Source organism: Melozone crissalis, unplaced genomic scaffold (genome assembly GCF_028551555.1).
Source record: "Melozone crissalis strain CALT ecotype California unplaced genomic scaffold, PUWL_Pcris_2 ptg000027l_1, whole genome shotgun sequence".
Lineage (NCBI taxonomy): Eukaryota > Metazoa > Chordata > Aves > Passeriformes > Passerellidae > Melozone > Melozone crissalis.
In genome coordinates this window covers 4,912,708-4,937,335 of record NW_026535805.1, presented here as the reverse complement: position 1 = coordinate 4,937,335, position 24,628 = coordinate 4,912,708, and the positions used below count along the sequence as shown (strand labels likewise).

The 24,628-nt window shown below is 38.3% G+C and overlaps 1 protein-coding gene across 1 annotated transcript in view; it reads left to right on the top strand.

Annotated features, from left to right (window-relative positions):
- The window catches only part of PPP2R5A (protein phosphatase 2 regulatory subunit B'alpha), a 41,713-nt gene extending 17,304 nt beyond the window's left edge, over positions 1-24,409 (top strand). The window contains exons 2-13 of the mRNA XM_054279811.1: positions 382-578; positions 5,665-5,766; positions 10,259-10,351; positions 12,274-12,404; positions 12,607-12,666; positions 13,863-13,971; positions 16,287-16,340; positions 19,399-19,449; positions 20,162-20,281; positions 20,369-20,496; positions 22,597-22,698; positions 23,184-24,409. Of these exons, the coding sequence (XP_054135786.1) occupies positions 382-578; positions 5,665-5,766; positions 10,259-10,351; positions 12,274-12,404; positions 12,607-12,666; positions 13,863-13,971; positions 16,287-16,340; positions 19,399-19,449; positions 20,162-20,281; positions 20,369-20,496; positions 22,597-22,698; positions 23,184-23,316 (1,280 nt within the window). The 3' untranslated portion in view covers positions 23,317-24,409. The remainder of the gene's footprint in view (positions 1-381; positions 579-5,664; positions 5,767-10,258; positions 10,352-12,273; positions 12,405-12,606; positions 12,667-13,862; positions 13,972-16,286; positions 16,341-19,398; positions 19,450-20,161; positions 20,282-20,368; positions 20,497-22,596; positions 22,699-23,183) is intronic.
- Positions 24,410-24,628: the final 219 nt, after the last annotated feature.

The following is a 24,628-nucleotide window of genomic DNA, read 5'->3' as shown; positions in this document are numbered from 1 at the left end:
GAAAGGTTAGTTTGAGGCACTGCTTCTGGATATGACTTTTGGTGATGGAGAACTGAGACTTGTTAATATTTATGTATTTAAAATAAAATTATTCAGTAACTCATTGCTGGTAAATAAATTTACTGCCTTGTCTTTGTCTGTTAGTTCTTTCATGTACCAGAAGTTGGGGATGGTGGGTGCTCCATTCTGACATACAGATGTTTTCAGTTTGGGCAAAATTGCTTAATGATTTGCTGTTAGTTTGCTGACTATGAAGCACAACTCTTTCACATTAAAAAAAAAGTCATAGCTATGCAAATTCTTGTCAACAAAATAGATTTAGAAATCCTGTTTGCTTCTACAGACTTAAGCGTTTGGTTTTGGTTTTTTTTCCTTTTATAGATGCCACCTTCAATGAGCAGCAAGATCTTTTTTGTCAGAAGTTGCAACAGTGCTGTGTGCTCTTTGATTTCATGGACTCTGTTTCAGACCTGAAAAGCAAAGAAATCAAGAGAGCAACACTGAATGAACTGGTTGAATATGTTTCAACAAATCGTGGAGTGATTGTTGAGTCAGCTTATGCTGACATAGTGAAAATGGTAAGTAGAATGCTTTTGTTATAGTTTGTATTTTAATAAAATCACTTTATGACTCTAATGGCATTTAACTCAGAATTGTGGTTGGTTATTCTGCTTATACAATATAATATAATTTGTTAATGATAACTTGGCTCAGAAAGGCTTGTAAAAACAAACAACTTGCAGGTTTTAATTATTAGCTGAAACATGATGCATTCAGGTTAATTAAAGTGAAAGAACTGGTACACTGCAGCTACTTGCAGTCTGGGTAAGCTTTAAAGTTGTTCTCTTTCAGAAGATGGCAATATTTCAGTCCTGCCTATCTTTATTTTCTAGTAGCAATGGAGAATTAGGCTAAAGTTTTCTGATAGTGATTGCTGCAGGTGCTGGTAGCAGCAGAAAGGTTTATCAGTATACGAAAGCAACTCTACTATGTAAATACTTTTTATGGCTGTTTGTTATTATTTTGGCCTTGGAGAGCTGTACTAGAGCAGCCCAAGTGGTTTGCTGATGTTGTAAACAATAGGATGACTTGTCCCATGCAATTGCTGCTAATGACTTGTTCAATAATGAACAAAATATTTGTGGTTATCTGCTGACTTTCCCAGGTGTTTATGTACATTCTCAAATGTTACTTAAGTAATGTTTTTGATCTGCCTATACCCCATGTACAGGGAATGCAACTGAAAGAACACTTGACAATAATCTGAAATTTGAGAATAATCTGAATTTTTTTTTTTTCCCAGAAGTGTGAAATGTAAAAACAATGGCTTTAGTGCCCATGCATTTTCATTAATGGTTCTCTAAACTTTGGTGAAGTTTACATAGATAAAATGCTGACTTTAAAAGAGCTCTCAGGAGCATAAGCAGAGCAGTTCAAATATACAGCTTGCTACTTGTGTCGTTCTCTATACAGTACAAATTAGTTTTTTCTTAAGGTTCATTTTGCTTGTTGTTTGGTGGTTTGTTTGTTGTTTAGTTAGGGTTTTTTCTGGGCAGATCAGATCTTAAATGTAAACAAGTGTGGAAGTTTTGCCATTATACTGAAGGGCTAGGATTATTGGAACCCTTCAATCGTTTTGGCTGTTTCAGCAGATGCTTATTAAGTTTTACAAAAAAATCTAGGGCACTGGGGGGGGTTGTATAGTTTCGTTTTTTAAAGGACCTGGTTCTCTGTCCTAAATGTTTTTTGCATAAGGATATAAAGGACAAAGTATGTTCACCTCTTCTCAGGCTTCTTTTTTTTCCTTGCTGCTGGTGGCAGCAAGCCTGAATCCCTGCAGTATTTTCTTATTCTGTGTGCCCTCTGTAGCCCCTTGTTAGAAGAAAGAATATACTAACTAGCCCATAGTACTTGTTGAAGGGAGGTTTTCTTTTATATTGGAGTTGTTTTCTTTTCTTGGAGATAAGGTGGTGTCGAGATGTTCTTTTGAGGTTTTTTTGTTGTGCAAATGATTGGATTCTGTGGATGCTTGTTTTTCTTTCCATAACAAATTTCCATCTCCTTTTCTCCCCTAAAATGACAGAAAGTGAAGAAGCTCAGTGAGAGCTTTAAATGCTCAGTGAGAGCTTTTTGAGAGCTTGAGACAAAAGATCCCTCCAAGCTTGAATAGTATTTCTAATCTCCCTGGCAACTGGCAGCAGAAAAGGCCTTTGCTGTGAATTAGGACGAAGTACCAGCTTCAGAAAAAAATCTGCACGGGTCTGTCTCTCCCTCCACCTAACACCTGTGTCAAGCTCCAGGCCTTTTTTGGTAGCAAGGCTTGTATGAGATTGAAGAGTTACTGTTTCACTTCTGTTTTCTTGGATTTTAAGTTTTTTGGCTGTTCAGTGTTCCTACATTAAAAGAAAAAAAAGAATAAATGGAGTTTTGCTGCAGAGTTTGAAGTGTGGTTTTGGGATAAAAAAGTAGAAATAGCCTTAATGAAATCCAGCTATAATCTGGCTGGTAGTAAAGGATAGGCAGACTAAAAAATTCCCTGAGAAAAGCCAGAGTAGCAGCAGTGGCAGAAGCAGAAACTTTCTTTCCAAAGGCCTGGGACAACTTCTCTGCAGCTCAGAGGAAACAGCCTCAGGTTTCAGACAGGTTTCCTTGGAGTCACCCGAGCTGTGGGGAGGCAAAGTCAACAGTGCCTTAAAGACAGCAGGAAGGGAAATAAAATGTTCTTTCTGACCAGTGCATGGGCAGGGCCTGTGCAGGTGAGGAGGTGTCTGGCATTCCTTCCTTCACTGGTCCCCGTTGCCAGGATAGCTGCTGAGCCAAGTGTCACACAGGCTCCTCTGGTCGGCTCTGCTCTGCTGGGTTCCTCAGGCAGGCAGCTGGAAATGATACCAGTGTCATTTCGAGCCACTGAGGATGGAACAACATCATTTAAAAAAGTCTTTGTTTAAGCAGATGTGCAGGATACACTGTAGGTTATCTTTTTGGTGCCCCGGGCAGCCTGATTTTCCTTCAGCTGAGGAGGAGCTCTGCTGACAAATGGCTTTGAAGGTGTAGCACAGCAGTTCTGGGTCATGCAAAACAAGTGTCTTCTCTGTTTGGAAATTCTCAGTTAAAAGTGCTCTGAAGCTAAAAGGAAATCAGGGTTTGCAATTGTGAATATTTTAAGTTTTAAAACTTCCTGTGAAATTAGAAAGTTCTAGCTTGTATCAGTTTTGGGAACATGACTGAAGTGCCTCTTCAGTAAATGTAACTCTTCATCTCCTTGTGCCCATCAGCCTTGCCTTGTTCCCCAGCAGTATATAAAAATCTAATGTAATGAGATTGTCCTAACAGGCTGTATGGGTTGTGAATTCAGAATTTAAAATAAATTAGGTATCCTCAATCTGCACACTCAGAAACTAGAATTGAACCTAGTATCTTTCAAATGTTTAGATTAAATCTACAGACAATAAGGGACTTTTTTATTTTTTGTTTTAATAAAACATAATTGCTGTATTTCAGTACACTAACTGGCACATTTTCTGATACAATTTTTGGAAAACTTGGGGCTTTAATTTAGAAAGCTGATGCTGGATTTATCTGGAAATCTATCCCGCTTTAAAAACCTTTTATGATTTGTGTTTCTGAAATCACAGTTTTGGGATAAGACACCACTTAGGAAAGCAAAAGAATGTTTTAAATAATATGAGAGGATATAGAGAAGAATTTGCAAAAGTTTTGCAAACATAATAAGGTAAATTAACTTTTTTTTTTGGGAGACAGGCTAGTACGTAAAAAGGGTGGAAGGTTTATTTTAAGTTTCATATATTCTTAGAGATGAATAATTTAAGTGGAAGTAGTGAATACTCTGAAAATCTTACAATTGGTTTTCCAAAGGCCTGGCTGAGAGGCTTGCTAATTATTTCTGCTACAGAAGTGTATTTAGTAGCTTTGTTTTGGACATGAAACTCCCTCACTACTGTGAGGTTCTGTGCTCAGGGCTGACCAGCTCAGTTCAGCAAGATGCATCTAGAAAGAAAAAGAAGTGTTTTCAGGAGATGTTACCAGAACACTTGCAAGCAGTGGTAGAACATTCTCTGTAGGAGACTGATTCATATGCTGGAGGGTTTTATTGAATACCTGGTAAGAGTAAACAAAGGCAATAAGAGAACCAGGATTGTACTGCTGGTTTTTGAGCTTGAGTAAAATTAATGTTCTCTTGACTCCTATTTCCCCTTCCTCTCCCCCACCCCCCCCCACCCGCCCCCAAGCCTTTTGTTCTTGAGCTTTGGAATCCCAAGTCCCTTGTGTTTACAGCATTAAAGGACAACTGTTTTTGTGGGGTTGTTTGTTTCTTTGGGTGGTTTTATTTAGTTTGGGTTTTTGTTTTTTCATTGTTTTTCCCTGAGCATTAAGCTCAGAGACAGCTGAGCCCATCCACACAGAACTTCAGTGCCCTTCCAGTCCAGGAGAGCTTTGCCATGTCCCAACAGGAGACAGTGACACAGAACAAAGGACATAGGAGGAAATGAAAAGTCAGTTTATGCAATAGCTGTGTATCTTGTTTAATGAAGCAGCTGATTCTTGTGTGCAGAGCCAGCTGGACGACTTCAGGATCTTTGTAAACTCCTTTTGCTAGATTCTTCAAACATCTTGGACACTCCTTGGAATATGTGCAGGAGGATTTTGTGCAAACTGTCAAACATTTCCTGTTGTGCTTAGTAGGCTTGAGTGATAAGCAGCTTCTTGAAACAGATTTGATCAAAAAGTCTAAAAGAGTTTGAAAGGTGATTGGAAAAGTTGGGTTAACTTGTTTCTGAAAGAATGGTAGAAAATGCAGAAATGAACTGAACTGCATGTTCTCTTTTGTTTGTGTTAGAGATTTAAATCCAGTATGTGCTGTCTGTGCAAGAGATGGCATTTTACCTTTGACATCTGAATGGTCTTCTATCCATACTTCAATATACTTCAAAATCCTTGAAGAAACCTTTCTAAACTTGTCCTTTTGAAATTGACTTGATGTGACTGTATCATACTAAAAGTAACCTAGATTAACTTTTAGAAAAAATAGCTACTATGTGAAATGGAAAAGCTAGAATGGTTACATGTTTCTAACTTTCCAAACCCTTGAAACATCTTGAAATATTCAAAGGTGAAAAATGTATACAGAAGTATCTTGAAATCAAGTAAAGAACTGTAGAAATAAGAAATATTTCTACATATTTGGGATTGTCTGTCTTTCATGACAGACATGCTCTCTCCTATGTGGTGAGAGCTCTCTTTAAATCTTAATTAATTAGTTATTTGTGGTCTTATATAAAAGCAGTTCTTGCTGTCATGTAGTTAAAAATTGTTTTTGATAGGGAAGCTGATTTTTTTTTAACCTTCCATAGTTTCAGGGAAGATTCTGGAATATGACCACGTCTAGCTCAAAGCTCGTAAAGCAGTTGAGACAAAAGTTACCAATTTTAGTAACTTTTGTTACTAAAATTGTAATTTTCACTGACATCTTACAGACTTCTGACTGTTTGTATTTTGCAGTTTTGAAAAAATGAGGTAGTGAATTCTTATATTACTTTTTTACATGGTTTTGTTTCATTTGATTTCAGGATAAATGCAGTACCTTAATGAGTGTGATCTGTGAAAGCATAAACAGTGATACAAGTAATTTTTTTTCCCTTACAGATTAGTTCTAATATTTTCAGAACACTTCCACCTAGTGATAACCCTGATTTTGATCCAGAAGAAGATGAACCAACTCTTGAAGCCTCATGGCCCCACATACAGGTGTGTGGTTCCTTTATTTCCAAGCCTTCTTCTAAGGCAATGTGGATACTTCTGTCATTTTGTGCCTTTATTAAGAAGAAGAAAATTTATTTTATAATACAATTGAGTTTTTATACTCAAGAGGGGAAAAAAAGTGATGCTTTTTAAAGCATGTATAAATTTGGCTGAATGTAACTCTTCTAAGTGGCTTAAATACTATTTTTTAAACAGAGAGATTACACTGTTAAATTGTGGTGTATGTATGTCTTAAAACTGTGGGTACTTTAGGTAATTATGTTCTTCACCTAAGAGGTTTGTTTTCTGCAACTGAACAGCTTTTTAGTGTTGCTTCAATAAAATATAAGCTAATATTAACAGTTCTGTTTCTCGTGGCAGTAACAAAAAATGGAGTAATAGCCTTTATTTGTCCTTTGAGCAAATAGAAATCCCCTCCTTCTTCTGTCCCTCCATGCCAAAACTTGACAATCTCAGCGTTGTTTGGTAACAGTTGCATGGTTATTCCATTGTTGCACTTCCCTGGGATCTCGTGATTTTTATAGCTCTGCTGTATCAATCACGTGATTGACTTGAAATGCTGCTGAAATTTATTTTATTTTCAATTAACTCTTAGCAGCTGTAAATGTCCAAGCACGTATCTTGGGTAGTTCATTGCTGAATTTATGTAAGTAGTATCTGTTGAAGAAAAGTGAAGTAGCAACTCCTAGCAGTGGTAGGTTAAGCTGCTGCACATCTGCACACCATTTGCTCTCTCCTCTCAAGAGCTAAAATGCTCCTCTGCCCCTATAACATTACAGTTCTAATGCATCCACAAAAGCTCTTATTTAAAAACTCTTATTTAAAAACTGGGCTTCTAATATTGACTCTAAAAGGTATGTATTCAGCATAGCATTTCAGATTAACCCAAACAAGAATTAAGTTATCACAGAAAATAACTCTGCAGGTTAAAGGCTGTGATAATTATTTTCTTATATATGGCTGATTCTAATTTGTAGGTGAACTGGCTATAACTGAGCTGGATCAGAGGCTTGGCTTTGTTGAGTGGGAGGGTGCAAGAGCTAAACAAATGTCTCCTGTAGTCAGCAGCAGCACCAGCTGACTGCTAAGTACCTGTGTCTCAGAGGTAAAATGTGTAAATGCAGCTCAGTTCACTTTAGGCCATAATCAACTCTAGTCCTGCTCATAGAAAAGGGCCTGTGAATTTTGTGAGCAGTTCACTTGTGCCTTAGGCTTGCCTAGGAGCAATTGAAAGAGGTTTGTAGCCTGTGGTATTATTTGAAGCAGTATTTTCAGGTTTCTCCCTTGCTGTCTTTTAAGGGAATTTTTGCCAGGCTGTCTGGTTCCTGGCTGTGAATTTCCCTCTCCGTGTCTGTTGTTCATCCTGCCTTGGAATAGATCACTCCTTGCAGCACAGGGGAAAGAGTTTGTGTTTCCCACTCTGTCCTTTTACAGTTGATGTGCTACTGGACCATGGAATACTGAGTTGGATAATTTGCTCATTGCCCTTCAGGAGCACAAAGCTGCTGGAAATGTCAGATTTTGTGCGTGGAATAAAATCTGTACACAACCATTCTCCTCCCCAGCAAAATACACTCTTATTTTTGGCATAGCCTAAAGGACTGCTTAAGGAGGGAAGGTGTGGATGCTTTGGTGGCTGTGATTTGTGACAGATCAATTACAAGCAAATTCCAAATTCTATCCTGATCTGGCAGTCAGGTAGCCAGTTTTCTGGGAGAGGAAAGAAAAAAAATCTGAACCTCTTCTCTTGTATCTGATGACATAATTGCTTAGTAAGTTACCAGTGTGTGTAGTCACAACAAAAGACTCCAGACCTTCAGTAAAGTGAGTGGCACTTGAAGGATGTTGCTTCAGAGCAGAGCTCAAGATGGTTTGTTACAGCCACAGTAGGTTGAACAGGTTGGCATTTAAAACCCTCCATTTAAAGCATTTTGAAGCTCAGGGTGTTGCAGAGTTGGTGGAATTGCTGGTTTAAAGCAATAATATTCTAGTGGTCCCTGCAAGACTGAATCACTAAAGCATTAGGAGTTGTATTTCATAGCTCTTTGGCCCAAGCAGATGTTGAATTTAGTATGTTTTGTTCTTTTTGAGAACAAAACATACTAAATTCAATATCTTTCCCCTGATCTAGTATTTCCAAAAGTAATGTTTCTGTTAAGAAAGCTGAGCATGTCTGTCTCTTTAGGTAGGATCTGTTGTGGCCAGAATCTGTTCTGGTGCCCCTAGTTTGATTGTTGCTGTTGTGCTTTTAAGTTTACAAACATTAGCACACAGGAGAAGGGAGAGTTTGACTTACCCAGAAATGGCCACTGCAGCTTGATTCCTGAAATGCCCTGGATAAAGAGGCTTTCATGTATCTCACAAGGATTTCCTAAGTTTGATACCATACCCAGTTGATATCCTGAATTTAATCCTGGACTGCTTGTTGCAAGATGTTGCAGCATTGTGCTTTTCACGTAGTTCATCTGCTTGATGTCTGTTGCAGTCTCTATATCTGTTTATGGAAAGAAGCTGTAATTATCCTTCCTCCCCTGTCCTTTAGGGAAAACAAAATATGCCAATGTAGTGTTCACTCTTAGAAAGTGACAATTCTGGTGGCTCTTTCTCTGTATCCTTCCAGGTTGTAATAAATTTCCTCAGCACATGTAGGTCTGTGCATCTCTGTCTGTGCTGTCAGTATCTTCCTGGAATATCCTTGGATTTCATCTGTCACTTCCATAGCTTCATTGTGAGGATGGATCTGAATCATCCTATGGTTAACCCTTTCTCAGCTTTAGGGCTTGCAAATGCTCGGCAGAGCTTTTTCTTGGAACTCCAGCTGTGACTTTGCAATCTTTGAGTTTCATTCTGTATTTATTCTTCTAGAGCTTCAGGGTCAACTTGTCCTTTCTTGTGGGTAACATTTATTTTCTATTTTATAGAAACTTTTATTTTCTATTTTTCCCCCTGGTGGTAGCTTCTAATATTGTGGCAGTTATCACACATGGCTGTTCTTTACTGTTGTCACTGACAGAAATAATTCATATAGGAATTTATTACAGAAATCTTGAATTAAATTAAATTCCAAAATTAATCCCTATGAGACTGTGCTATATAACCTCCCTCTGGCCATATGTTGCCCATTTCTATACAAATTTATCTGGTTTCTAATTTGAAAAGATCAGTAGAATGGGCATGTTTTGGGTTGGAAGGGGGTTGGACTAAATGATTCCCAGAGATCCCTCCCAACCCTAACAATCCTGTTATTCTATGTAAACTGCTGATATGAAAAGCTCTTCTTGCAGTCTGTCAGAAGGGAACAAAGGGAATGGTAGCTTGAGTTTCTGAGCCTCTGCTTTGCAGATACAGCACACCCTCCTTGAGGCTATGCATAAGTAACTGTCAGCTCAAATGTTCTACATAAAAGTACTTACTGTCATGCATTTTTCTGAAGTGAGCTTCCTAATTATAATTATGAATTACTCAGGTGTTGGCTCTCAGTTTAGTTAAGTCCTCAGAGTGGTAATAGTTGAAATTCATGCCTTTGAGTATGAGCACAGCTCTGCATGGGTTTTATTTAGAAGCCCAGTCAGTGTTGGCATTATGTACCTAAATTGCATTGTAGTGTTATTACTAATCAGCTGTTTAATTATATGGAGTTATGAAATAGGCATTGAGAACATGAATAGCTCTGAATGGAATCTAAACATAAGGCATCTTTCAGTTCTGTCTTAGTGAAGAGGTGCCTGCTGTGTACTTTATTAATCTGCCATTGTTATGCAAGTGCAGTGTTTTGTCTTGGACTTCTGATGAACCCCAAAGTGTGGGACTTGGTCTCTGCCCTCTTCATGCCACTCTCTGCTGGCCCAGGCTTTTGGTAGCTCTGTCTCTTGTCAGGAGTTTTATCTCTGGGCACTGGGGGATTGTAGCAGATAGGAACTTGAACTAAGTAGAAATAGTATGCTACAAACAAGTTTCCAGGATATAGAAGCCTAATTTTAATCTGAATTCTTTCAGTTTCTGTGAATTCATTCAGCTGTTTTAATACAACTTTTCGTTTTCAGAGTTTGTGGTCAAAACTTAATTTCAGGTACACTTAGGAGATGTTTCTTCATCTCTTTAGGAATTATATAATGTTAGAGCACTTAATTTAACTCTCAGTGCTGCTCAATGTTTGGTAACCTATTTCTGCATAATAAGTTCTTAACATGGCAGGAATGTAACATTTACAACTTGTTTTTTGTCCACTAGTGGTATTTTCAGTGGATTATTTATTAAACTTTGACTCTTCTGGGAATTAAAGTGTTCTGGGTACTTACTGTAATTATTTCAGTAAATTCCAGTTGGAGCTGTGGTTAAGCAGTGATGTGTTAGGCTTTGATTCCTTTTGTGCTTTCTGAGCATGTGAGTAGTGCCACAGCCTTTGGTGGTGGTGACATGGCTGAGATCTGTGTTGTGGTGTACCTACTAACTGGAATTTTCATTTCCACGTTTGCAGTTGGTGTATGAGTTTTTCCTGAGGTTTTTGGAGAGCCCGGATTTTCAGCCCAGCATTGCGAAGCGATACATTGACCAGAGATTTGTACAGCAGGTAAGGGGGACTGGGAAAGTTGAAGGTGGCATTTAAAGATCACCTCTGGAGCTTAAATTATCAACTTTCCTGCTGACGCAGGGTAAATTTCAGTTGTTGCAGCAGTGGTTTGGTGCCAAACACTAAATAAACAGCACATCATACCACAGGGGCTATATGTATTTAGTAAATTCAGGAACACTTTGTTTTCAGATACCAACCTCAGTGCTTTGCAATGTAAGATTTTTGAGATTTGTAAAGTTCTGTTTTTCATGGTTTGTAACTTAATTCCAGCCAAATGAACAATGTGGTAATTATATTTTTGTAATCCTTCTATGATTGCTTTTTAAAATTTTTTTACCATGGGAAAACTTACAGCAAGCGTTTTTCTTGTAAAAAGTTCATGCGCTTATTGTACATGAAATGTGTTTCAATACCTCCTTACTTGTGCCTAGGTAGTGTAATTCTCTTACTGTTGTGTATTAACCACAGAAGGAAAATCAAGTAAGAAATTACTTAGGAAAGTCATGCTTTACCATGCAAAGCAACTATGAGCAAGAAAATGAAGTGAGATTTCTTATTAAATATAACTTCTTAGAGAATTACAGTGCAGAATGCAATAACAATTTTTGGTTTGAGGTGAATTCAGTGGGGATTTTTTCACTGTGTTGAAATGTGTGTTTGCCAAATTTTGTTTGTCAAAGTACTTGTTTGCTCAGTACCTGAAGAGTGAGTGCTGGCAGGTCTTCACAATACAGCAAGGAAAAGTAAAACGACAAGGTGGATGCTTTTCCTCCCTACCTTCATCTAATTTCCACTTAATTGGTTCTGCTGTTGTTGTATATGTGTTTTCTTCTCAGTTTTATTCAACTTAACACAAAATTTAAGCCTGGGGCTGCTGGTGAGCTATTTGCTATGGGTGTCCAGTTTACAAACTGACCTGTGGTCCTTGAGAGCAGCATAGCAGAGTTTGTTCCTGACATTTCACTGATCTTTCTCTGGAGTACAAGAGAGAGACAATGCAACCAACAGCTAGCTATATATGGGAAAAAACGTGGAGTAGTGACCCTGAGAAATTCCTGCTAAATATAAAATTGAAGTGAGCCTGAACCAAGTTCCTGAACAGCTGTTTCCAGTCCCTTGTGCTGCTTGGTACAGACATACCTAAGCTCAGACCTGAGCAGGAGACTCTGCTTGAGCTGTCACTGACTTGCTCAAGGCAGCTAACTTTTCTGAATATGCTGTTGCTTGGCCATGCAGGGTTAAAAAAACCAACAAAAATTATGGTCTGTAACATGATTTGAGTATTTTTTAATGTCTTGGAGTGAGCCTGGACTTTTCTGTATCCTTGAAAGACTTTCTACAAGATAAAAGTTTGTGGAAAGTTTTGTTATCTCCTGCAGCATTTAGTCTGTATTAATGGGGAATTGGTTAGTAATTACATATCTTGTGCTTATTCCATGGCCCCCTCCTTAATTGTAAAATTTCTTGTACAGGAATGCTTTTACTTGGCCATCAAGATACAAGTTTTGAGATAAGCATTAAAGGACTTTAATTATGAAATTGTAAATATAGGACATGGATTTGATTAATTCTGGTTTCTTAAATAACAAGTGTAAACCACTTACCTACAGTTTGATAATCTCATGTTTGCAATTGCATTTTTATTTTCATAGTATAACAGTTACTGGAATGACTTCAGTGTCTGTTGTACACAGGAAAGAATTGAAGTTGATGATTTTATTAGAAAAAAAACCAACTTCATTAAAAATGTAATTTTGAAAATCTACTATTGACATATAAAAAAAAGTCCAGTTAAACTGATTCTATTTTTTTCCTAATGTAAACTTGCAAATTAAAGGGAAAATTCAAAACAAAAGATAAAATTCAAAACAAAATCTTAAGTCTTTCAAAAGTAATACATTTCTATTTCATTTTTAAAGTTGTTGGAGCTCTTTGACAGCGAAGACCCACGAGAACGTGATTTCCTAAAGACAGTTCTTCATAGGATTTATGGAAAATTCCTCGGTTTAAGAGCATTCATCAGGAAACAGATAAACAACATTTTCCTCAGGTATGCTGTGTATGTGTGTGACTAGGTTGAGGAATATTTTATCTTGCCTTCACAGTCTGGGTCTACAGTGATTTATTCTTGAAATGAAAGACCTGTGTTTGGTCTGTGATCTTGCTTTCAAATATTTGAAGCTAAGTAAAAGTTTTCTTTGAATCTCTGAGCCTCTGTGGCAAATCTTGATGGTTGTCTTTTTTGGTAACAGGTTTATATATGAAACAGAGCACTTCAATGGTGTTGCTGAACTCCTTGAGATATTAGGAAGGTAAGTCTGATTTTACACAGAAAAATATAAAACATTATTGTGAATGTTTTCTTCAGCTTTTGTGCTTTGGGAATGGAGAGGGGGAAGAGAATTATTACAGTAACGAGTGATGAAGTGCAGTCACTGATAATCTAATACTGTCTGGGTTACCACATGAATATCAAATTAGGACACAGAATAAATTACTCTTTTTTCAGTGCAAGTTTTAAAGTTGACAGGCAAAAAATGCTTCTCAAGGGTCCTTGTTTGTCAGACCTATCTACTCTTGCTTATCTTCTGCCTGATGGATGACTTGTTCTTTGATTCAGAAAACGAATGTTAACTTTTGCCCTTGTGCTGAATGAAATGTTTTAATCTTCAGCAGGCTGGTTTGCTTTCAGTTCTGTTCAGGAAAGCCTTGTAAGTGCTAGGGTTTTTTAGTTACCTTTTTTTTGAATGTTATTTCACCAACTTCAATTTAACTTTGAGGTTTTTCTCTGGTAGTTTTTTTACTGCCTTTCCAAAACTGTCATGCATTTCACAGTAGAAAATTGTTTTATTGGTCTAACTAAAAATACAAAGATGGTGAAGCTATTGTGGAACAAATTTTCATGAAAAATCAAGTGATAGGGATCCCATTATTTTCTCAGATTTACCTAAAATGTAAGAGGCAAGAGAAACTAACCTTTTCCTGAAGGACTTTTGTCTATAGCTCATCAACTCTTAAATATAAGAGGACTGAATCAGAGACAACTTTGAAACTTTATTTTTGAAGGCAAAGATTATTCAACAATCTCAAAACAAGTGCTTTAAGTGCACTATTAAAATTGCATAGTCTTTTTTCTCTGCATGTTGCTAGTGATGGTGGGTGAGAGGGATCAGCTTCCTGATACATCTGTCTAAGCTTTGCAATTAGACAGCAGGACTTGCTGTAGATGATTTTATTTAATGGATGATAAAAATGCTTCAGCTCATCTAATGGGTATTATTTAGCTTCTAGTGTGATTCTCTGGTATTCCTTACCAAGAGTCTAAACTCTCATTATAGCAGCATTTCAAAGGTTGTGCACATGTTGAGGTATTTTATGGCTTCAAAATAATCAGGTTTAAAAACTGAATCAGAAATGGAGTTTCAGTTGAATTTACAGAAATTCTTGACTTGCTAGGAAAAAATTTATTTTTTTAATAAAAATAAATCCTGCTTATTCATGTTTTCAGTATTATCAATGGTTTTGCACTGCCACTGAAAGCAGAACACAAACAGTTCCTTATGAAAGTTCTGATTCCCATGCATACTGCAAAGGGATTAGCTTTGTTTCATGCACAGGTAAGCTTTTGCCTATTTTTAAGTGGTGGGGGTTTTGTATTTACATTTGAAATTAATGAAATTGAAAGCACTATGTGTTATAATATTAATATTATGAAAGATTTGTAAATTCAATCACTTTTTAAAAAAAGTCTTCCAGATCTTATATCTAAATGTTAATTTTGAGATAACATTTAACATATATTACAAGTGAAAGAATGTACGAGTGGGTCAAAGACATATCAGTTGAAGTTGGAGCTTTTTTGCTTGTAGTCTTGTCACACTTTAGGCTTCATTTAATCCCAGGATCTTGTGCTGTTGTAATTTCCTTTCTGTAATTTAAATGCTGTGTGTAAAGGAACCTTGGGTATGGCCAGGTATTTATTTCAGAAGTGTTTTTTTCTTTCTAAGGCTGCACCAGTGATGGGCTGGGAGGGAGAATGTTGTTGCCATTTATAAATAGCAGAAGTGCACAGTAGCTCTGTGGCTCAGGCAGGAATTATGTAGATCCATGACACACTGTCAGAATGCTGCAGTTCTTCAGCTGACTTGGGTTCTCAGACTTGCCACAGACATTCAGCATTTCATGTGAGGAATAATCTGTATCCTCTCCAGACATATGGCACTACAAGTATTGAATATGGTTGATGCAAACTTGGAAGGAATTCTGCTGTGGTTAATTAAAACTTGATTTTTAACTTAGCTCACTAATAGAGCTCCATACAGACTGAAGGTACAAGAAAATGGGTTTCTAATTAAAGTGAAATCATTGTGACTGTATAGCCTATAAACAGGCTCAAGTGAAGAGCTCACTCAATTCCTAATTCTCATATGAAGTTTTAAATTAAGCAAATCACTTGTCTTTGTGGTTTATTGCCTTGCTGCTCCATGAAACCTCCCAAAGGTGTTCTCACTGACAGATCAGTGCAGCAAGCTCCCCTTTTTCTGGGATACACTTAATCCAGCTCATGGCTACTGAAAGGGCCCTATTAATTCAGCTGTACCTGAAAGTCACATTTTTCCTGCTGACCAGGAAAAATGTCCCTTCATAAAACACTGGTGCCAGGTGCACACAGAGCCCTGTGTGTTTCATTTTATCCCAAAGGGCTGAGCCAGTGCTAAATCTGCTCTGCAATCCCAAGTGACCTGGTTGCTTTGGTGCTGAGTGAAGTAGAGCCTACCCTTAAAAGTTAAAGCCTTGAAGATGAGCTAAGCTTGGGTCTTTGTGCCTTTGAGCAGTAAAGCATTACTGCACTGAATGTACACATATAATGGGATTTGGGAGATTAATGTGTGACATTTATTATTTTTTGAGTCTATACAAATGCATCAGTAGCCTAAGGGCAAAAGAAAGAAATTAGCCTGTTGCAATTACAGCATTGTAATTATCTGCTTTGGCACAATAAAAAAAAGAAAGGTGATGCTTAAATTCAAGCATCCTGAGTATTGAAATGTAATGCCTATTGCATAATTTTTGTCTCTGCTTTATACTGTGAAATAGAGTGACTTTTAAAAATCAGTGTTAATGGAATCTAGGAAAGATTGTAACTAGTTCAGTAATAGCATTATTGTATGGTTTCTGCATGGGATGGTTGTTTACTTACTCAATTGTGTGCTCAGTAACTAAACTCCAAGTGATTATATAACACTAAATATCCTTAGCCTGGGCAGGCCCCACACAAAAGCAGGAGAGGCTGGGAGAGCAGTGCTGGTGCCTTAATCACATGATAATTCCCACTCCTTCCACCTTTCCCCAGGCACTTGTTGGCCATTGCTGCACTGGGACAGGACACTCAGCTAGGCAGCAGCTGCCTCATCTCCTGTGGCCTTGGAATATGCTCAAATTCTTTCACTTGTAATTTATCCTTGGATGCTGTGTGCTCTAGATGTCACCTGGGCAATGTGTGCTCAGTCAAAGCTGTGTCACAGCCTGGTTTTTACTGAAGTGTGGCCTTTTTTACCCCAAAATAGATGTTTGAAAGTGATAGCTTTGTATTGTTAATACAGGAGTTGATGTTAAGAAAAATCAGTTTGGATATGGGATCTGAGTTAGGGAAATATCTGCCAAGCTTAAAAATAATTTTCTAGGTTGAAAAGAAAAGATAATTTTCGGTATGCAGGAAGTTTTTTTAAGATAGAGCAGGCCTGTATATCTTGCGGCTTTAATTGCTGTTTTGTTTAGTTTGGACTAATATGAACTGGCTGTGTAGGGGTGTCTTGGGTTGGGTTCCCCCCATGATCTGAAGTGCTTCCATTAGAAGTTGTGATATTTAGTAGTGCTGCAATGTCCAGACAGTGTCTGCTTAAACTAAATAACCATATGACTTACATTCCAGCTTGCCTATTGTGTTGTACAGTTCCTGGAAAAAGACACAACTTTAACAGAGCCTGTAAGTGTTTTTCAGTTGGATGTCTTTCTATTTTTAATTTCAATTAAATATTGCAGTGTAACCTGTTGAATTGTGCAGCAGTTCTGTGTTATCCTGATTAAACATGGAGAGGTAGGAATTTTTTTGGTGGCTGGAAATGAAATCTAGAATAGTTAGGAACATTCCGAGTTTGAAAGATAGAGCCAAGATAGAGCCCAGATTTAACTACAAGTTTGAACTTCTGGTATCAACCAAACTACCCCAAATTAGAAAGCATGTCATGACTGTATTCTCTCCTCATAAAAACTAAAATTTCAATGGTTTTGTTACAGATTGCATGTGCTTAGCCAGGGCATGAAGTTGAAATATTTTAGGGAATAAACAATCCCGAAATAAAAGTTGAAAAGAATAACAGCGCTTCATTTAGACAGAAAGAACTCTGAAATTCCAAATGTGTTTCTGTCCATCGTCTTCAGTTCCTGGGGTGCTTCTTGGCAGCCAAACTCAGGTGCTTGAGGCATCTGTGCCTTTTGCCAGAGTGAGTCTCCTGTGACACATTTGACAGCTCAGCTGGAAAGGGTTTGTGCTCAGCTTTGGCAGGGCCCATGGAGAGCAGGGGCTCAGGGCACTGCAGCAGCTCCTGAGGACACACAGTGATGTCAGGCCAGCTGTAAAAGAAACTGCTTTTAGTTGGACAATCAGGAATATCTCCATCAGGGCTGTGTTGGTATTTACATACTTTACCTCTTCTGTGACAGAAAAATGAAGAGCCTATGCAAGACCTACATTTTCTTCTGTAAAAAAAAAAAAAAAAAGAAAAGAAAAGATAAACAGCTTTGGGAAAATAAAATCAAATAATTGATCTTGACTGAGTGCCCTTTCAGGAAGCTTGTTTTCTGCACAGCCATTTCAGCTGAGCAGTTACTCGTGTCTATGGATTTGCCTTGTGTGCTTGAAGCATCTTTTTCCCCCTGTGCTGCAGTGTTTCCAGCCACACTGGTCTGTTTAGTTTATTTTGTGGGACAGGGAGAGGAGAAGGGAATTGTGTAACCTGTATTCCTTAAGCCAAGTGAGGAAACAACCCAGGCATTTTGACAGTCAAAGCTGACATGTGAGCAGAGAATGTGGAGTGTTACATAAAAACCTGCAAGATTGAGTGAAGTGACAACGTGACAAGGTCAGAACTTCCTGACACAAACTTACAGAAGTGTGGGGCAGGACCCAAGCCCAAACTGCTGTGAAGGAGGCAGGGCTTTGGAGCAGTGCCACAGGGCAGTTCTGAGCCTCATCTGGACCATGGTCTATGCAATTGTGGCTGCTTCTCAATCAGTTAAAGGTGAATTCAGCCTGGAGAAGGCACAAGAACTCACTGCAGAGTCACTGCCTTGGTTGTAACTCTGGTGTGTAGTAAAAGTTGTTTTATAAAGGAATTAATGTTAGTAAGATAAGAAGTGAAGCTTTAAGAAACTTTCTGAAATGCTTGAAAAGTAAATGTTAAAATTTGGGTCAACTGATGAGATAGCATTGGAAATTTTTCTTGGCTTTAGGTCAAGTAATATTTTAAGAACTCCATCAGAAGGCTGTCTTCACACATACCTTACTGTTATTTTTCTGGCAGGGATTGTCACTCAGGGTCAGTTTGGAGGACATTCAATCCAAGCTCTTGTAGCTGTGGTAGTCTGCCTCAGGTCAGTCCTGATGCTTGCAGAGCTGACAAGAGGAGTTTGTTACCTAACCCTGCTGAGTGCAATGGCCTTTACATGGAGGAAATCAGGCTAAATGTGCAGTCCTGGTGCATGAATTCAGTTTTCCAGCAGGTGCCTACACTTGTAACCCAATTCATGGGAATCCTGCAGCTCAGGGAAGAATATTGACCTTGTGTAGTGAAAGCAGCAATCCATGAACATGAATGTGCAGGTATCAGCTTTTTAATATAAAGACACAGTCAGGCTGGAAACTGACACTCCAAGGAGGAGCAAAGAATAGGTGTCTTGTTGAGGTGTGCACTGTTACACTCAGAACATGTTATTTCTTTATCAAGTTGGGAATATGGGTATCTTCTCTAGCAAAATATATTTAAAAATTCTTGCAGTAATTTGTGCTGGGCAGTGCACTTCAGTCTTAACTTTTTTATCTGGAAAGCCACTTTTGATAGTCCATGTAGTTGTTAATAAGGCAGCCAGCAGGAAAACTGAAGGAAAAAAAATCAACATGACAAAAAGCAAATATGGAAGGTATTTAAATAATTGAGTAAGTTTTCCCTTTGGATATGATCAGTTAGGTGCTGTTGTATCATGAAATGTAGAAGTCCTTTCTTCAGAATGAAAGTTTATAAGGCTCTGAGAATGTTTCCGCTTCTGGAATACAGTTGCAGCTTTTTTTCTTTTCTTTTTTTAAAGCCAGAATTAATTTTGTAATTTAGATGCCATGTGAGATGTTTATTTCTAGGAAAAATGCCTCCAGCCTTTCTTTGCTGTATTCCCGCCATTCCTCTTGGGGGCTGTACTTTCCAATTAATTTTCCCAAAGGTTTTGTTTTTCCAGTCTTGTGTAAGGTAGTTTCAAATGTAGCTACTAGAATACATTTTCTCTGTAAGTTCACATCTTTCTTACTTGAGTTTCCAGTCTAACATGTCAAATTGTAGCAGAGAAAAGGAAGAGTTGGAGGCCATGGCTCCTCTCTAGAGCCCTGTCAGCATTTATTGTTTCCTCTCAGGCTTCAAACCTTTGATGCCAAGGCAGGTGCTCCCCAAAGTATGGATGAGTAGAAGACAAAAAAAATATTCTGTGAGATTTAGCTACAGGGAGTTTAACTTCACTTTGTGATGCTTTGATGTGATCAGCATCCTGTCAATTCATGTGAGTACTGGGATGGGGGCAGAGTGTGAATGGATAATCACAGGCACACAAAGCAATAAGGGCTATTCTGATAACCTAAACAAGACAAACATTTAAATTACATTTATTCAGTTTTCATTGAACCTCTGAATAAGGAAAAGCAAACCAGTACTTTTTTTTTTCTTATCTAGTATGTAGTAGAAACTTGTCCTGCTTTTAACATGTTTGTATTTTTCATACAGGTAATCAGAGGATTGCTCAAATTTTGGCCAAAAACATGCAGTCAGAAAGAGGTTGGTTTTGTGTCTCATTTCTGGTGTCTGCTGTGATGTAAAATCTCGTGGGGCACATTCACAAACCTCTCTGTTGTGCTCTTCAAGAGATCTTGCAGAAAACTTGCAGTTCTTGAAGCTTCTTGAGGCACTCACCCTTGTAATGTGACACAGTCTGGTTTCTTCTATGTAGTTAAAATGAGTTTGAAAACCAGGAGTTTGGTTTGTCCCACCAGATTCCATCCCCAACAACTCTTTAAAAGTGGGTCCCTTAACACTGTTGTCTCTTTTTCTGCAAGTGATGATAAATTTTTCTGTGCCAGCTACCCAGAGTTCTGCTGGTTGCAATTTTATATGGGAATTAAACTGCTTATCACTTTAAAAGCTACTTTGGTGATCTCTGATAATCTCTGCAACCATTCTTGAAATAAGACGCCCTATTTTTTTTTTATTTTGTAACTGTAAAATCCCATTTTCTGCAGAAGCAGTTTGGTGAAATATTCAGTATTTACACAAAAGAAGTCCAAGAGGAGAGCTGTAACCTGTTAGCTGAGAGTGATGATTGATTTCTTTTAGGCTGCAAAAAACCCCTGTGAATGTCCGAATGCCTTGTAATGACAATCAGTGCTCTTTGCAGGATTCATAACTAATATATAAGCTGTATTTTGTGTGCTTCTGTTTACAATGGTGGTAAAAAACATTCTCATCCTTTTTTTCCTTTCTAAACTAACAGGTAATGTTTTTAGGTGAAATTGAAGAAATCTTAGATGTTATAGAACCAACACAATTCAAAAAAATAGAAGAGCCTTTATTTAAGCAAATATCCAAGAGTGTGTCAAGTTCACACTTTCAGGTAAATAAGAAAAAGTATAAAAACCCCAAGCAAACCTCATGGTAACTCATTTTATGGTTGTTATGAACCCTTAACTTTGTGTTTCAGGTTGCAGAAAGAGCTTTGTACTTCTGGAATAATGAATATATTCTTAGCCTGATTGAGGAGAACATTGATAAAATTCTACCAATTATGTTTGGCAGTTTGTACAAGATCTCCAAAGAACACTGGAATCCGTATGTAACTTTCCACTTTCTCTGTAGCACCATAAATAAATTGTCCCCTCTTTCAGATTTGGACTGGGAGCTTGTAAATGTGACTTCGTTTTTACTTAAATCAGATGAAATCCATTGGAGTGGATATTCTGGGTGTTAAATCAAGTGTCACTTTCAGCTGTGTTGTTCTTTCACTGTTCTGCACTGTTATGATGGAGACCTGAAATTTATTGAAAAAGTGTGAGGAAATTGGATGATGATCTTTATATTGTAATCACATCTGATCATTTGTGTTAGTTCAAAATGCAAATTAATGCTACTTAGGCCAGAACCATTTCCAAGGGTTGCTTCTGTTTGTGCTTTGCTGTCCTTTAATACTTCAGATGAATACAGCTCTCTGTGTCTTCATAAGTGTTTATTGCTGATCAGTGAGATAAAAAGAAGAAAAGATCCTATCAGAGAATAGCAACCCTTGTGAAGGATGGTAGGACTGAAAAATGAGTGACTACTTCACTTTATATTCATAAAGTTAAATATTGGTGCCAGAAGTTAAATATTGGTATTTCTGTGTTTGAAAGAAGCAGTAATGGTACTGAAATACTGCAAAGCAAAGCTTGCTGGTGCCAGCACCCTGAATTAAGTTGCAAGTTAGTGTGTGGAATATAAAGTTTCTACAGGCAAAAGCCAGGGTGAGCAGGAGCCCCCCACAGCCCTGCAGTAAAACACAAGTCCTGCTTTAAGCCCTTCGAGGCTTTGCAGTTATTCTGGGTTTATCTAGATGCTGTGTCTAGCTGCAAACACAGCAGCTGAAACTGAATATAAACCTGGGGAATAGTCCTTGGAGCATCAGTGTATTTGGGACCTCAACAAATTTGGAGGATGTCCCTCTTTCCTCTCTGCAGGCAGAAGTTGCCCTTTATGAAGGAAGTAGAAGACACAGGATAATTGCCTGCTTGAGACAAGGAAGTTTGGGGAAGAAAGTCTAATCCTTTGATTCTAATCTGTTTTGGAGGGCAGCAAAACATGCTTTTATCCATCTGGTTGTCTGATAGGGACTCCTTGCTCAAAATCCAACTTTTCCTCTCAGAAAACCAAAACTTTAAACAAGCTTTTGACCTCAAACCACATGAAAGCCAGGGTACAAAAAAATTAAATTTAAAAAATAAGTGTATAAACAGGCAAAGGATGCTGTGCATTTTGAATGGAATGAGCACAAGGTTCTCGTGAACAGCTGGGAGATTTCCTAGTGCCATGATGGACAGAGTGCACTGAAAAGGCAAACCTGGCTCTTTGGTTATTTCTTTAGGGGGTTTTTGACTCCTCTTTCAAGGTCACAGGGCTGCAGCTTTGCAGTCAGTGGGGAACTGCTAGTGAGGGAGAAAACAGAAAAGGCAGTTTACCTGCTTTTTGCTTAGTGCTTAAGCTTAATGACAGGCATTTTAATGTTTAATTGTATTGGTTTTTTATTTCTTTGTATAAGGATGAGTAGGTTTACAGGAGATAACACAACATTTAAGATGGTTTGTTGAAATGTGAATACTTACACAAGAAGGATAGTGCAGGAATACAGGCAGCCATGTAACACACAGCCAGTGTTGCTCAAGCTTCTTAAGGAAACTGAGGTACCCAAATCCATGATCTGATGTTCTTGATTCTAGTTCTCTAGCAGGATTCCTGCTGCCCAGAAACACTGCTAGGAGAGCTTTGTGTGCTAAACCACACTAAGCCTGTGGTTTGTCTGCTGCCTTCTTGAAGCTACAGGCCAGAAGTTTTCTTTTTCTAGACTCTCATATTTCATTGCTCAAATGTTAGAGTTGTTGTTAAAACTTGGTTTATTAAAGGTTCACATAATTGAATGGCTTTGAAGTACAGCTACAGCATGAATAATTATATCCTGTGCAATTACAGAAGTCAGGAATTTAAGATTAAATAGCCATTTCAAAAAATGTTTAACTATACTATAATTTCCTCTGTAAATTAATAAAATGGAGAGGATTTTGTTTCAGAAACTCTCTGACCTTACAGCAGTATCTTGAATAAGAAGCTTGGAATCCAAAAGAGAAATCAAATGCTTGTTTTTATCACTTAGTAGATCTCATGGCTGTGCTCCTTCTGTTGCAGAACCATTGTGGCACTGGTGTACAACGTGCTGAAAACCCTGATGGAGATGAATGGCAAGCTCTTTGATGAGCTCACGAGCTCGTACAAAGCAGAAAGGCAAAGGTACTGAGCCTTTCCCACTCCCAGTGGTGGACGTGTCCAGGCTGTCACTGTGGCTGTTGCTTTGCTCTGTGGTGGAGCTGTTTGCTGCGGGGTGTCCCGTGAGTGAGGCAGTGCCCTGGGGGAGCTGAGCCCAGGCAGGGACAGGAGGGCCCCAGCTCCCCTCCAGCTCTGTTCCTCCCTCACAAAGATGCTCAGTCCCTTAATTTGCATGCATGTGATAAAAAACCTTCTTAAAGCAGCAGCCAGCTGTGCAAAGCCACCCTACAGCAATTGTCTGCATTTGCTGGAGCAAAGGTACAGTTTCACCACTCATCATTACTTATTTGCTATCCTCTCTTTTTAACTGAGGAAACTGTAATTGCCTCTAAAAATGGCTTTGGAGAAAAACTTAACTGTGACTTGCATCTACTAATACTTTAAAGTCACTGTGTCTCCAGATTGTGCTTAAAACACATCTGAAATTGATCTTTGACTCTTTTCTTCAGAGAGAAAAAGAAGGAATTGGAACGTGAAGAGTTGTGGAGAAGGCTGGAGGAGTTAAAGCTTAAGAAGGCGATGGCAGAAAAGCAGAACAGCACTCACACCGTGCTCAATGCACACAACACAAGTGCCAAATAAAAGAAATTACCACCTCTACTCGGCAGACATTCTTTTTTTGTACCCTTTTGAAATATACAAGGATTTGCAAAAGAAACCTCATCAGTATAATGGAAACAGCCAACTTTTTTCTCTGGCAAATGTAAAGATTTGAGTTTAAATACAGCAATTAAGTGATGTCATTACCACAACATATTGTAAATTTGTCTAATTATTGATATACTGTCACTTCCAATGTTTCATAGAACTGAGTTTTCATCCTTAATGAGTGAAATAATTACGGGAGTGGTGAGAATTATGACTTGAATTTTTGATTGTGTTGCACATAGGTGGTATAGTTTGCTACGTACACATTTTTCCTTGTTTTATATGTGCTTTTCACATTGCTGCATACTTTGGTTAAGATGATAGAAAAGGCTTCTAGTTGTGCTGTATTTTCTCAAATAAAACCAAGGTACGTTCCCAGTAACCTGAGATACTCAGTACATGCCCCTGACAGCTTTGAGAGGAACTCTGATACAGAGCTGTCCTTGAATTCCTGATTGGATTCAGAGTTAGATTTACACAATGCTCACGTCAGAAAGGAGGCAAGGCAGGGAGAGAATCAGCTGCAACAGGTTGGGGTGGCCAGGGCCTCTGCCCCATTCCTGCTGCCTCTGGGGTCCTGGGCTAGTTAGGGATTTCCTCCTGCTACAGCTGAGGATGGAGCTTCTTCTGGAGACCCTATCAATGATGCTCCTCATCAGCCAAGGACCCTCCAGAGAGCTGCAGTCTCCAAAAGAGATTCATCTTGGGTGTTTCTGCAGTAGGATTAGCATCTCATGGACTGAAGAATGAGACCAAAATTGGCATTACTATATATATTTTTTTTTTAGTAAGGAGGGAAGAATGTCAAGAAATTACTCCTTGTTTTCTTTAAAGAAAATGCAGTGTTTTTTAAAGGTGGAAAGTTGACAATAGAAGTCTTGTCTGTTTACTTGATCAAGTATTTTTTCACATCTTTTATCAGAGTACCATTCCAATCTCTTAAATTGCAGTTGTGTGGAAAAATTTTGTAATGAAAGATCTTTGGGCAATTGAGCAGCATTCAATAAAGTCTTTATGTTTGTATTTAGTGCTGTACCTCACATCTTTAATTTTCTGAAGACCAGGAGAATTAGAATGGCTGTTATAAACAACTTTTTAACAGTCCAATGTGGCTTTTCACTGGGGCAGGGCCGCAGGCGGTGAGGGTCGGGGCTCCATGTTTGAGGGGCGGGGCTCCATGTTTGAGGGGCAGGGCTCCAGGCAGTGAAGGGCAGGGCTCCATGTGTGAGGGGCAGGGCTCCAGGCA